Below are 13796 nucleotides of genomic sequence, written 5' to 3'. Positions count from 1 at the left end.
TGTCAGTGGTAACATTATTGTGGTTGGTAACAGCATTGATGTTGTCTGTGGTAACAGCATTGTGGTTGTCAGTGGTAACAGTGTTTTGGTTGGTAACAGCATTAAGGCTGTCTGTGGTAACAGTATTGTGGTTGGTAACAGCATTGAGATTGTCTGTGGTAACATCATTGAGGTTGTCAGTGGTAACAGTATTGTGGTTCGTAACATCATTGAGGTTGTCTGTGATAACAGCATTGTGGTTGTCAGTGGTAACTGTATTGTGGTTGGTAACAGCATTGAGGTTGTTTGTGGTAACAGTATTGTGGTTGGTAACAGCATCGTGGTTGTCAGTGGTAACATTATTGTGGTTGGTAACAGCATTGAGGTTATCTGTAGTAACAGCACTGAGGTTGTCTGGTAGCAGCATTGTGGTTGGTAACAACACTGAGGTTCTCTGAGGTAACTATTGTGTTTGGCAACATCATTGAGGTTGTCTGTGGTAACACCATTGTGGTTGTCAGTGGTAACAGCATTATTGTATCCTGTCTGTCAATAGTAAGACCAAGGTCACTACCTTTGCAGTGGCAATAGCAACAGCCTCATGGTTAACAACATTGTTAAGATTCTCTATATGAGTTTTGTGCATCAAATGGTCAAAACTTGTGCCTTATTTTTCCAGCAATCTCTGCGCCAGATTTTGTCTTATTTTGATGCAAAGTATAGCAGATTTTGCATTGATTTTATAAAACTTTTTGTTGTTTTTCTCCAGATTATTGTTAACACCAGACAAAAGTCATGTAGATCTATTGGTAATAAGAGAATCCAGGTGCACAAGTTCCGTTGCTGTGTTTAATCAGTGTTTTCAACATAAATTTTGGTGCAATATTGTTATCTGCATTAGGTTTCTACCCCAATAGGCTTGGACCATGGTCTTGTTTTGTGTAGCACAAATCTATACCACATGATGCCACTTGCCTTAAGTTTCTACCCTGATACGTTTGGAGCCTGGTCATGTCTGTGTTGCCATAACCCATTACCTCATAGAGAGTATGGTGCTGGAGGCAGTTGATATACATGTAACAAAGTCATATAGTGCAGTGTGCTATAAATAGAACACCTGTTACCTATTTGACCTCATGTGCATAGGCCTGCCTGTTAAATGTTGTGTAATATATGTTATATTCAACAATTTTCATTTTTCTTACACATTATGTATAGAAATTTAAGAGTAAAATCTAATCATTTTATATCTGTATAGTTATTTTTCACAACAGATTATTTTACATCCTTTAAAATCTAAAAAGAATTTGTTCACCATCATACCAGTGAAGCATGTGACCATCCATAGCTGCCATTTAACACATTAACCCCTGGAGGTTTTTGTGATTTTCGCCTGAAAATCGAGTAGGAAACACATTTTGAAAGCTGTTTCTAAAAAGATCCGAAAACACCAAATCCCCAGTGATCTTTCAATAACATACTGCCTAGTTGTGTTAGAAACATCGTTTTTCATTGGCTATTTGACTCGCGCATGAGCAGAAGGGTAAGTTGGAGTTCTCCTTTTTTTTTTTTTTTTTTTTTTGCTAAACGGAGCCATTATATTTGTATCAAGACTACTCTTTATTCCAAATGCCCATCTTATCCTACTTTTTGCAAAGGCTCATCTGTCTGTTTGCAGTTCATACTGGTTTGCCTTAGATCTGAGACCAAAAAGTATAACATCCGGACACAAAATCGTATTCTGACCACAGGCGAATTTTGGGTAGAAAAATGTCACGTCCAAAAAATGAGGCTTTTTTATCTGGATTTTGTAGTGCAACTAGATATTCCAGATTATTTGGTATCATTGTAGAGCTACATCTGTCTACCTTTCTATAATGCCACCCACTTTAGTGCATCATGCATGACCATGATGCTACAGAGCTTGGCAGTAGGCTACTACCTCCTGCCCTGTTAAGTCGTCGCTAGGGGTTAATGTGTTAACAATCGTTTTAAATTATAAAAACTCAGTGTTGCCAACATCAATATACCTACATCAGTATTCCTACACCAGTATCCCTACATCAATATAAGAGCCTTTACCTAAGTTTCTGTACAGCTCACATGTATTTTTCGAACCTCATGCATCATGATGGAGGACTGAATCCCCTCCAATTTCACTCTGGAGTAACACTCTGCAGTGGAGTAATAAAATACCTACAAATCACCCCTGCACCTTGTCTGGCACGCAGATGGCATCTCCATCGTTGAGTGGCCAATCGGCATTACTTATTGACATTTGAACAGCCAATCAGTGAAGACCACACATGGAAAGAACGAGACATCATGAGTGATTAACAATCAGATACCATTTCAGCAATCAGGGATCTTTATTTCGATCATATATATTGACAATAGAAATTAATTTTCAAAGTCTTGTATATTTCATATATTTAGAAAACTTATGTGCTGACTTGATGAGAAGCCCAACTTGTTGAGCTTCTCTTGAACAGAGTAAATTTATCCTGCTGTTTAAATATGAAAAGTAATCCTCTGAGGTATGGACAGTTAAAGTAATCCTCTGAGGTATGGACAGTTAATGTAATCCTCTGAGGTATGGACAGTTAATGTAATCCTCTGAGATATGGATAGTTAAAGTAATCCTTTGAGGTATGGACAGTTAAAGTAATCCTCTGAGGTATGGACAGTTAATGTAATCCTCTGAGGTATGGACAGTTAAAGTAATCCTGTGAGGTATGGACAGTTAAAGTAATCCTCTGAGGTATTCACAGTTAAAGTAATCCTCTGAGGTATGGACAGTTAAAGTTATCCTCTGAGGTATGGACAGTTAAATTCTAGATATCAGCAGCTTCTATTTAAAAACACAAACAACAGAAAAGAAAACACTGAATTTACACTTAACTGCAAACCATGTGTTTAGTCCTTCCTTAAGCAGTGGTGGCCCAGCTACAAGATTGAATATACATGTACGCAACTATCAAATAATTTATTTCTGAATGAATGTGTGCTGTAAGGGACTATCCTTTTAATTTTATGGGGCTAAATTATTATTTCTGATGTATTTTCTATTATTTCATTCAAGATAAGTTTGTTTCAAGAAAAGCAAGGATTGGCATTGTGCCCTTTGTACACCACAAATCAGAATAAGAGTTGATTTTAAGATCATCTCAACCCCCTTTGTTGTTGTTGTTGTTGTTGTTGGGTTTAACGCCATTTTTCAGCACACGATAGGCTATGCATGGCGGCCAGTATTAATGGTGGAGGAAGAACCCGGGAAAACCCCGGAAAGAACCACCGACCCACGAGAAGCTACTGGCAGTCTTTCTCACATACCCACATTGGCTGAATCTTAGACTCGAACCGCCGCAGACAGAGGTGAGATGGCAGTGATCCGTAACGAAGAGCGCTTTAGACCACTCGGGCCCCACCCACCACCCCCTATTTAGAAACTCAAATTGTCTTTCCCTAATAAAGGCTTGTCTTCAGCGGATGTTCAGCTGAAATCAAGGCAGTGACCATTGTAAATACTGTTGTAAAATGTTAGCATTAGCTTGGAAGCATATCAAATGTCGCATAACTTTGTTCAGTAAGCATCAGACAATCAAATGACAAATACATCTGTTCACTGACAAGCTTGACAGGTACTATGTCTCAACTAAAGCAGGGGAAACAACTTATTTTACATACTATTGAGAAGGACATAACAGGATTTTGGACTGTTAAATGACAGAAAATTATATGCTCCAGAAATATCTGAAAATGCAATTGTTAGAGGTGGGGGGAGGCAGGTAATAGAGTAATAGCATCAGTGAATAAGGATATGGCTTATTTAAATTGGGTTGCATCAGGCCAAAGTTCCTTCTAAGAACACTCCAAGAAATGTGAAAATAGGGAGAGTATAGTGTGACTAAAGTAGTGGTAATTAGCAGAATTAATAATGAAGAAAAGCACTTGGAACATTCTACATTCTTTATTATCTTGTTTACCATGATCCGTACCTACATGCATTTGTAATTTTCAGCTTATGTGATTGGTGGAGATGTGAGTGCTTCCGTACTACAGGGAAATATCACCGTCTTTAATGGAGTCGTGCATGTCATAGACCGGATTTTTGGATATGCCTATTTTACAGCAATGGAACAAATCAATGCTGATGCAAAGTAAGAATTAAGTTTACAAAAAGTTGTCTTCAGTTATATATTTAATTGTATTATCTACCTATAGATATACATTCAATAGCTCAGACTAATCATTTTCAGACACTTTCATATAGACATCTATATTAACTACTAGCATTTCAATTTCATGTAGACATCATTATCAAATAGCATCTTCCAGTTTCATATGGAATCTATATTAGTTACTAGCATTTCCATTTTCATATGGAATCTATATTAGCTACTAGCATTTCCAGTTTCATATGGAATCTATATTAGCTACTAGCATTTCCAGTTTCATATGGAATCTATATTAGCTACTAGCATATCCAGTTTCAGATACACATCATTATTAAATAGCATTTCCAGTTTCATATGGAATCTATATTAGCTACTAGCATTTTCAATTTCATGTGGAATCTATATTAGCTACTAGCATTTCCAGTTTCATATGGAATCTATATTAGCTACTAGCATTTCCAGTTTCATATGGAATCTATATTAGCTACTAGCATATCCAGTTTCAGATACACATCATTATTAAATAGCATTTCCAGTTTCATATGGAATCTATATTAACTACTAGCATTTCCAATTTCATATAACCATGATATGAAGAAATAAAAAACTACTTGCATTTCAATTTGCACATAAAATCTATATTAACTACTAGGATTTCCAGTTTCATATGGAATCTATATTAACTACTAGGATTTCCAGTTTCATATGGAATCTATATGAACTACTAGCATTTCCAGTTTCATATGGAATCTATATTGACTACTATCATTTCCAGTTTCATATGCACATCATTATTAAATAGCATTTCCAGTTTCATATGGAATCTGTATTGACTACTAGCATTTCCAATTTTATATAACCATGATTTGAAGAAAAAAACTACTAGCATTTCAGTTTGCATATAAAATCTATATTAACTACTAGTATTTCCAGTTTCATATGGAATCTATATTAACTACTAGCATTTCCAGTTTCATATGAAATCTATATTGACTACTAGCATTTCCAATTTCATATACACATCATTATTAAATAGTTCCAGTTTCATATGGAATCTATATTAACTACTAACTTTTACAATTTCATATGGAATCTGTATTAACCCTTTACCTCATACAACCGTCTTTGGATGCCTCTACAAAAGTCACATCAAAGCGACTTTTGACGCTTCTACAAAAGTCCCATAGAAGCGCCTTTTGACGTCTGCTGTAAACATCAGCCATTTTAAGCTGGTTTTCGTAGCGCCACCTTCGGGGAAAACCCCTTATTAGATACTACATTCATTTCTGTGAATGACAATTACGTCAGATCACGTGGTCACTGTTTATGTTCTGGTCGATATCTGCTATTTAAAGTAACTGGGTCGTAATCTCCACTCTCCAAAATGGCGGTCGCGGATTTCATTCAGTACTTACGAAGTTTTCATGATTAGAATCACAACTATGAAAGATTCAATAAACTAGGTAAAGGCTCTGATATTGATATAGGCTGCAATTAGTTTTTATAAATTATCAAATTTAGATGTAGACACAGATGAAAAACTTGTAAATTTCAAGTATGAGAAATGGCAGCTCTATGGTTGGTCACACGGCCTCAATGACATGACGGTGAACGAATTCTCTCCAGATTTTAAAGCACATAACAAATTCTTCCGTGATAAATAATTACACAGCTATAACAATTGGACTTTACTCTTAAATTGTTCCACATGTAATAAATGTGTACCAAAAATGTAAAATGGTTAAAATTGCTGTTACACGTAACATACACTATATTGCTTAATAGTTCACAGGCAAACTATGCGTATGCGGTCGACTAGGTAACCTGTGTTCTATGTATAGCGAGCTGCACTTTGTCACTATGCTCTATGAGGTAAAGGGTTAACTACTAGCATTTCCAATTTCATATAACCATGATCTGAAGGAAAAAAAACCATTTTATGGTGTCAGAATGACCCCTATTCTTGATAAGTTAATGTTCCTTATAGAATTGAAAAGAGGATATTATTGAAATAGAGTGGACCTTCTTAAGTTTGAAACCTCAGTAAAGCAAAAAAATCCCCTTGAAAATGAATAATGTTTTTGGGCCCAAATGTTTCTTAATTTTAATAAACTGAAATTAGATAAAATGAAACCTGATCTGTTCTGACAACTGAATTGCAGTTTTTATCACAGATACCAGACTTTAAAAAAAATTTGAAATACAGTTTTGGATCCCAGATGCCAATTTGACACTAATGTGAGCGCCATTATACCAAAACTTACTCAAAGCATGTGGTCAGTCAGTTACGACCATCCTAAAGCTATAATTGCTAAATTAAGGACCAAAATAGAAACCCATGGAGGTTTAATATAACCCTACTTATCACAGCTATCTCTTCTAAAAACTGACTGGCTATTGAAGATTTGACTCAAAATATATGAAGATTTACTTGTTTCTGAGAGGATACCTGATCACATCTAATGCTTACTTAAAAATAGTTGGCAAAGTAGGCCACAGTGACCTATTGTTCATGTTTAAGTAATTTATGTTTTTGCCTTTAGCTCAGTTTCTTTAACACATTATGTGGTCATTTAAAACGGATGGGTTTATTTATGTTTTTGACGGTATTACTCATCGTGGTCACAAGTAGATGACAGAATCACACCTTTATTGCTGCTGCAATTTTTTAAGTTTTTGGATTATGCCACATCAGAGCAGGCAAGACGTAGCATGATGCAGACCTCTTTTTTTTTTTTCTTCTACCCATTGACCCTTTTATTAATTTTACCCGTGGACCCTTTTATTAAGGTTTGTAAGTGTTGGTCATTTACTGATTTCTCTTTATTTGTAGAACGATGGCAAGTGTGGTGGCAGCCAGTAGCCCTGAGGTATCAAATGAGATGACACAGCCATCAGGAGTCACAGTGCTTGTGCCAACAGACCAGGCCTTCAGCTATATTCGTAACTTACCTTGGGTCAATCTGTACCAAAACCAGACACTGGCTTACATGGTAAATTTATTACCTTGACCAAACTAGACCCTTGCTTTTCATGGTAAATTTGTTATCTGTACTAAACTTGACCCCTGCTTATGTGATAAATGTTTTACCTGTACCAAAACCAATTCTGTGCTTACAAAGCAAATTTGTTGTTTACACACTTAATTAGCAGTCTTTGTGATGGAGCGACTACTTGAAGCAGTAAGAACTTCAGTTTAGTTAGGAAACAGTTTGCCATTGAAGGCAGAAAGTAGGTGAGTTTTAATACATAGTTTATTGGAAGTGAATTTGAACATGTGACACAGGTGTTCTCCATAATAAGGTGACTGTTAACTTTTAGGGCAGATTTGCTCAGGGTCCAGAGAATAACATCGCGATATAAGCGGGATCACATTAACACATTTTTCAAAAACCTTTCCCACAGAAAATGCACATTGAAATTTCAGTGTCATCAGTTTTAACTAACCTCTTGATCCTATAATATGCTAGGGATATAAATAATCACCTTTTCTGAAAGCATGCATTTAGGATGTTAAAAAGAGAAGTCACCTTAAATTAAAAAATGGGAGTCATGTTGCCATTACATTATAAGTAGAATGATGTTATAATAAATCATGTTATAACAGGTTTTACCTGTATATATATATATATATATATATATATATATATATATATATATATATATATAGTTTTGACCGTATGGTACTTTATTTCTTAGACACCTTTTTATACAACAACCCTAGACACTACTGACAATTTAAAAACACCTAATGCAATAAACTGGATCAAAAACTATGACAGTCAGACATTTTGTGTGCATGACTGTGATCCTGTAACAGCCATCATACCTGCAGAGATGCTCCCAGGGTATGTGATTGTGTGATTCTTGCAGTATTTGTACAGATTCATGCAATTGGAAGTGATGATGAGCGAGAAAGTAGTTTCAAGTCATGCATGTACTCTGTGTAGTTTACTTTTACTCAGCCATTACAGTGCTTGTTGCAATTTAGGAGAAGCTGATTGAGATATTTTAGCACTTGTCATGAAGTGTATTTTTTTTGTAACTGATAACCTGACATACCTAATATTCTTTGTGAGCATTTGCATATCATACAAATATTTTTAAAAAGATCTCATATTAATTAAAACAAACATAATTATTAACGTTTTTTTCCATCCAGATACATAAAAGACTAAATAGCTAGTTGTTCTGTTATTGAAGAAAGATGTTTCACCTAAAAATTATATTTATTATTCACTTGCTTTTCTCTGTGTGTGTACATTGACACTTTCATTAGATGGTAAAATGTGTATGCTTATCATTTGTTTTTAAAGATGAAAGTATATTTTTACAAATGTATGTGGCCATGAAAAATATATACCATATTGAGTTCTGATAGTAATCGTACCAGTATTAAATATTTTTTTAAGGTAAATCCAGCATCATTAACATGGACAAGTGCATAAACCTTTGAAAAAGATGAAAACAATAACAATAAAGATGAATTTGGATGTAACATTTGTTGGTTATAGAAGTCTCAAATCCCAGTCTCTGTGAAACATAAACAATTTTTACTGTTTACATATGTATGTATGTATGTATGTATGTATGTATGTATGTAATTGAGTTCTGTAGAAATCATGTTGTCACATTTGAGTGCTAAATGTGTCATGAAGTTTTATGACGTTGTAACCTCAGTAGCTTTATTTCCAGCCTTTTTGGTCATCTTATAGGGGAGTTATTTCCCCTAATAGCCAGTCATCCTATGGAGGAGTTATGGTCTCTAATAGCCTGTCATCATATGGAGAAGTTATGGCCCCTAATAGCCTCTCCTCAGATTTTGGTTTCCACAGCATAGCTTTATCAAGGACTTTTAGATTATAAGCATATTTTAATATGTGCCTTTATATTTATGAGACTTTGAGTGAAATTCTTGACATCGTTTATAGGACCAATTACCATTGATTGAAGATAAAATTGGTGATCTCAAATTATCCTCACTCTCATCTAATAACATAATATTGTTGCCATTATTATTATTATTATTATGTCTTTTACCACTTTCCCCTGTAATATAAATACATTCATATCTCTGTATCTTGGAGCATAAATTTTATACAGCTAGCGACAAAATCTATTGCACTGGCACAAATGGCAACCAATGAAATCTGATTTATGTGCAGTGACCTAAATAACTATATCACATCAATATAGTGCTGCTTGCGTTTTCAATGATAATAGGTCCTGGCCAAGATATGTGGTTGTTTTTTTTTATATTTGTTCATTTTGTTGAGTTTAGATCTCTTCATTATTCTGAACAGTGCTTTTTAGCTCAACTTGTCATGCCAGAACAGAATATTGTATGATAAGTCAATATCTGTCCATCCTGTGCCCATTAGCATAAATTATTGCTACTCCTTGTAAGACCGCTCCGGTGACCAAGTGGTTAGATCAGATGGTTGTGGGTTCAAACCATGGCAGAGTCATACCAAAGACTTATAAAAATGGTACTTACAGCTTCTTTGCTGGACACTCAGCATTAAGAGGTAAGTGTTAGAACTGGTCGGCCTGGTTTCAGGATAATGTGACAGGGTGGGACATCATGCTACATGTCTGCGGCATAATGCCCCAGTGCTAGACATCACTATAAGTTGTCACACTGCAGACATCATAGCAATATGACTGCAAAATTGTTAAGCTACTTTAAAAGTCCAAATCATACACGCTACTCCTCGTAACCATTTTGGAAGATTGCCATTAAAACTTTACATGCATATTATTCCATGGTGTAGTTGATCCAAAATGAAAATGATTCCTCATGAACAATCCACTATTGCCACCACAGCAGCCAGCTTCAAAATCTTGTTTATTGGATGGTCATATCAGTGTGGGCTTTTCACTAAAAGACTTCCTATGATGTCTAATTGGTCCCTAAATGAAACTGGTGCCGATCTAACATCCACTATAGCAGCCATAATAACCTTGTTATTGCTAGACCGTCTGAATGGATGGTCATATCAACATGGAGTTTTCTCTAAAGACTTCTTATGATATCTGAATGAAAGAATTGCAAGCTGACATCCAATATGGCTGCTGCAGCAGACATCTAGAAAATATTGGTATCACTACTATGAAAGTCATTGATATAGGATTTCCACCAGAAGACTTCTGATGATATCTAGTTTATTCTGAATTATAATGGTACTGTTCTGATGTCCAAATATGGCCAACACAATGGCTTTCTTGAAAATTTTGTTATTGCTACTCCTCCTGAATGGATAGTCATATCAACATGTGGTTTTCTTATGATGTCTAGTTGGTCCTAATGGTGCAGATCTGATATTCAGTGGCTTCCATAACAGCTATTATCAGCCATTTTTAAAAATTGTATCCCAAGCAAAAGTCACATTGACTTGCTTTGTTTGATGTCTAGTTAGACCTCTATGAAAACGGTTCCATCCAGGCATCCAGTATGTCCACTGCAGTGGCCATCTTGAAATCTTTTCATCACTGTTTCTCCTGAATGAATGATCATATCAGCATGGGTTTTTCTGTGAAAAGCGTACAATATCTAGCTAGTTGTAAATGAAAATGGTGACAATAGGACTGCCAATATGTCAGCCACAGCGGCCATTTGGAAAGTCATTATGGCTGCTTTATCTAGATGGCTGATTGTATCAACAATGTGCTATGACCAACAGGCTTGTTGTGATGCTTACTTGGTCATAGATGGATCTTGAAAGTCATTTTCTTGTTAATCCTCTGAAAGAGAAAGTCATCAAGATAGGGTTCTCACCAGAATGGTCTAAAGCACTTGCCTTTACTGATCACTGCCATCTCACTTCTGTCAACGTGGGTGTGATTCTTTAGCTCAGCCAATGTGGGTATGTGAAAATGCTTTCTGTAGCTTCCTGTGGATCATTGGATCTTACTGGGGTTTTCCTGGCTTCTTCCTCCAACACATATACTAGTTGCCATGAATAGCCTATCGATTTGCACCCACAATAACAATTGATCTTACACCCAAATTGTGTTATGGCTAGTATTTTTTAAATGAAAATTCATTTTGAGATGAGGTTTTCATCGGACGAGTTCTTATGATGTCTAGTTGTCTAAATAAAAATGATGAAGATTGACTCTCAATATGGCCGTTATGGTGGTCAGCATGAAAATCTCCATTCCTACTAAATAGATGGTTATATCAACATGTGGTTTTCACTTAAAGACTTCTTATGATACATCACTGGTCCAAAATGAAAATGGTGCCAAACATACTTCCAGTACAATGACTGTATTGAAAATCTTGCTGTTATAACTCCCCTAGAATCAATGGTCATGTTAACATAGAGTTTTCACCAAATGACTTCCAGTGATATCTGCTTAGATCTAGATGAAAATGGTACCAGTGTGACAGTCATTATAATTACCACAGTGGCTAATTGAAAATCTTATTGCCGAAGAATATCAGAGATGGCCTGAAAACTCAGCAAATATAAAGAAGAAATGGTCTTATCTTAAAGGTCACTGGCCATACTCCAAATTTTTCTTTTTGCATCCGATTTGCATTACATGATTAAAAGTAGTTATACTCACACAAAAAGAACCAAAAAATTAGCAAGTGTAAAGAAGAAATAATAATTTAATTACTTGAAATTGCAACATACAGCACTGTTACTTCCTCTTAGCTATGATTTCCCACCTATAGAGGATGCCAACCGGAAATGACATACAGTAATCCCCACAAGATGATGTACATGATTCTTGTTGAAGAAAAATAAAACACTATAAACTATGGATAGGGAACATTTAGATGAAACTACTGAAAACTCATTTACTGTGTAGCCTTATATTGATGTGTGTGTATGATGCACTATATTGTGTCACTCTCAAAACTGTTCCGTTGTTTTAATTTATTTTCAAAATTCCCATTGATGCGGGTAAAAAGGAATGAATGCTAGCTTCCCTATGTCGGTTGACTTTGTCAAAAAAAGAAAGAATCTACAGGAACCAAAGTTGGCTTCTTTATTTTGGCCAACTTCATTAAAAAAAATCGGCATGCTTAAAAGAATCCAAAGTCAGTTTCTGGTGTTGGCTCATTACCCATTGTGTTTATTCATCACCTGAGCTATTTGTTTGCCATATATAATCATGATTGAGGTCTGCAGGGTAAAGAGTGTACAGAGCAATAACTTGCTTTAATAATACTTTTGTAACCCATGCTAGCAAAAAAGCTTATCATTTGCACTCACAGTGAATATATTTTAAAATATTGATTTTTATTTGTTTGATACTGTCATATAGTTAACCTGGATACAAATATGTTTTGGACTTTAATGACTGTGCAGCCCTGGTCATTTTGTACCTTATACCTTAATATGCGTGAATGGCAGGTGGCTTCAAGGAATTGGGTGATATTCTCATCTCTTTTGCAATTTTATTATCTGGCATAAGCGATGCTACCGTATGGATGCATACGCCAGCCAGCATCCGCTACATATATGGAGTTCGTGGATATATTTTTTTCATTAATAAATTTTGCATGTTAAAAAAGAAGGAATAAATGATAATGCATGGTTAGTTTCTTTCATTTTATTTTCAAATAAGTGTTTGTTTATCTATTTTATTGTACCTTGTGTGTTGGGGGGGACACATTCAACACTTAATTACTTCCTTTCTTATTTGTATGGAATAATGGAGCAATTATGATTGACGATATTGACTAGCAATGACATGCTTTCAGTTCACGCGCACACACACAAAGACAACTTGAAAAATAAAAACCATAAAACTAACTCATAAGAGCTTCATATTGCAGCAACTGAACACTGACAAAATGCTCAGCATTATTCTCTCTCGCTCTGTCTCTGTCTGTCTCTCTCTCGTTCTCTCTCATGTGTAATCGAGTGTATTATATGCAGCAGTGTTACAGCCTGAAGCCTGAAATTAAATATATATCTCATGTATGCTACTCTTAGAAAAATGTGGAATAATATCTGTTAAGTATGATTGTTTTATAATTCAATATTGATAATTTGACCGGAAGACTTAAATTGAGAATGTTGTTGAAAAGATGCATATATTTTTTTAGCATAAAAAATAAATGTGTATAAATATTTTAATTAGAATGAGCAAGATATGTCAGTTTGAAAGTTACAAAGTATATGTCAGTTTGAATGTTACAAAGTATATGTCAGTTTGAATGTTACAAAGTATATGTCAGTTTGAATGTTACAAAGTATGATTATTTTCTTTTAAAGAATATCAAGATGTTTAGTTTGTTTAAATTTGTTCAATTTTTTTCCTAAAACCTCTTCTATTTTACAACCTATAAAAATTGCAAAAAACATTTTGTCCTACTTTTTTTTGTGTTGTTGTAGGGTTTAACGCCATTTTTTAGCACACGATAGGCTATACATGGCGGCCAGTATTAATGGTGGAGGAAGAACCCGGGAAAACCCCGGAAAGAACCACCGACCCTTGAGAAGCTACTGGCAATCTTTCTCACATACCCACATTGGCCGAATCCGAGACTCGAACCTACGCAGACAGAGGTGAGATGGCAGTGATCCATAATGGAGAGCGCTTTAGACCACTCGGCCACTAGGGGCCCCATTTTGTCCTACATATATATATATATATATATATATATCTAACAAA

The 13796-nt window shown here is 35.3% G+C and overlaps 1 protein-coding gene across 1 annotated transcript in view; it reads left to right on the top strand.

Moving 5' to 3' along the window:
* Positions 1-13796, top strand: part of LOC149793071 (transforming growth factor-beta-induced protein ig-h3-like) — a 98831-nt gene that overhangs the window by 63914 nt on the left and 21121 nt on the right. The window contains exons 7-8 of the mRNA XM_089966968.1: positions 4001-4139; positions 6991-7150. Of these exons, the coding sequence (XP_089823094.1) occupies positions 4001-4139; positions 6991-7150 (299 nt within the window). The remainder of the gene's footprint in view (positions 1-4000; positions 4140-6990; positions 7151-13796) is intronic.

This window comes from Sinohyriopsis cumingii, chromosome 8, assembly GCF_028554795.1.
Source record: "Sinohyriopsis cumingii isolate HCF-2022 chromosome 8, ASM2855479v2, whole genome shotgun sequence".
NCBI classification, from domain to species: domain Eukaryota; kingdom Metazoa; phylum Mollusca; class Bivalvia; order Unionida; family Unionidae; genus Sinohyriopsis; species Sinohyriopsis cumingii.
This window is presented reverse-complemented; position numbering and strand designations above follow the sequence as displayed.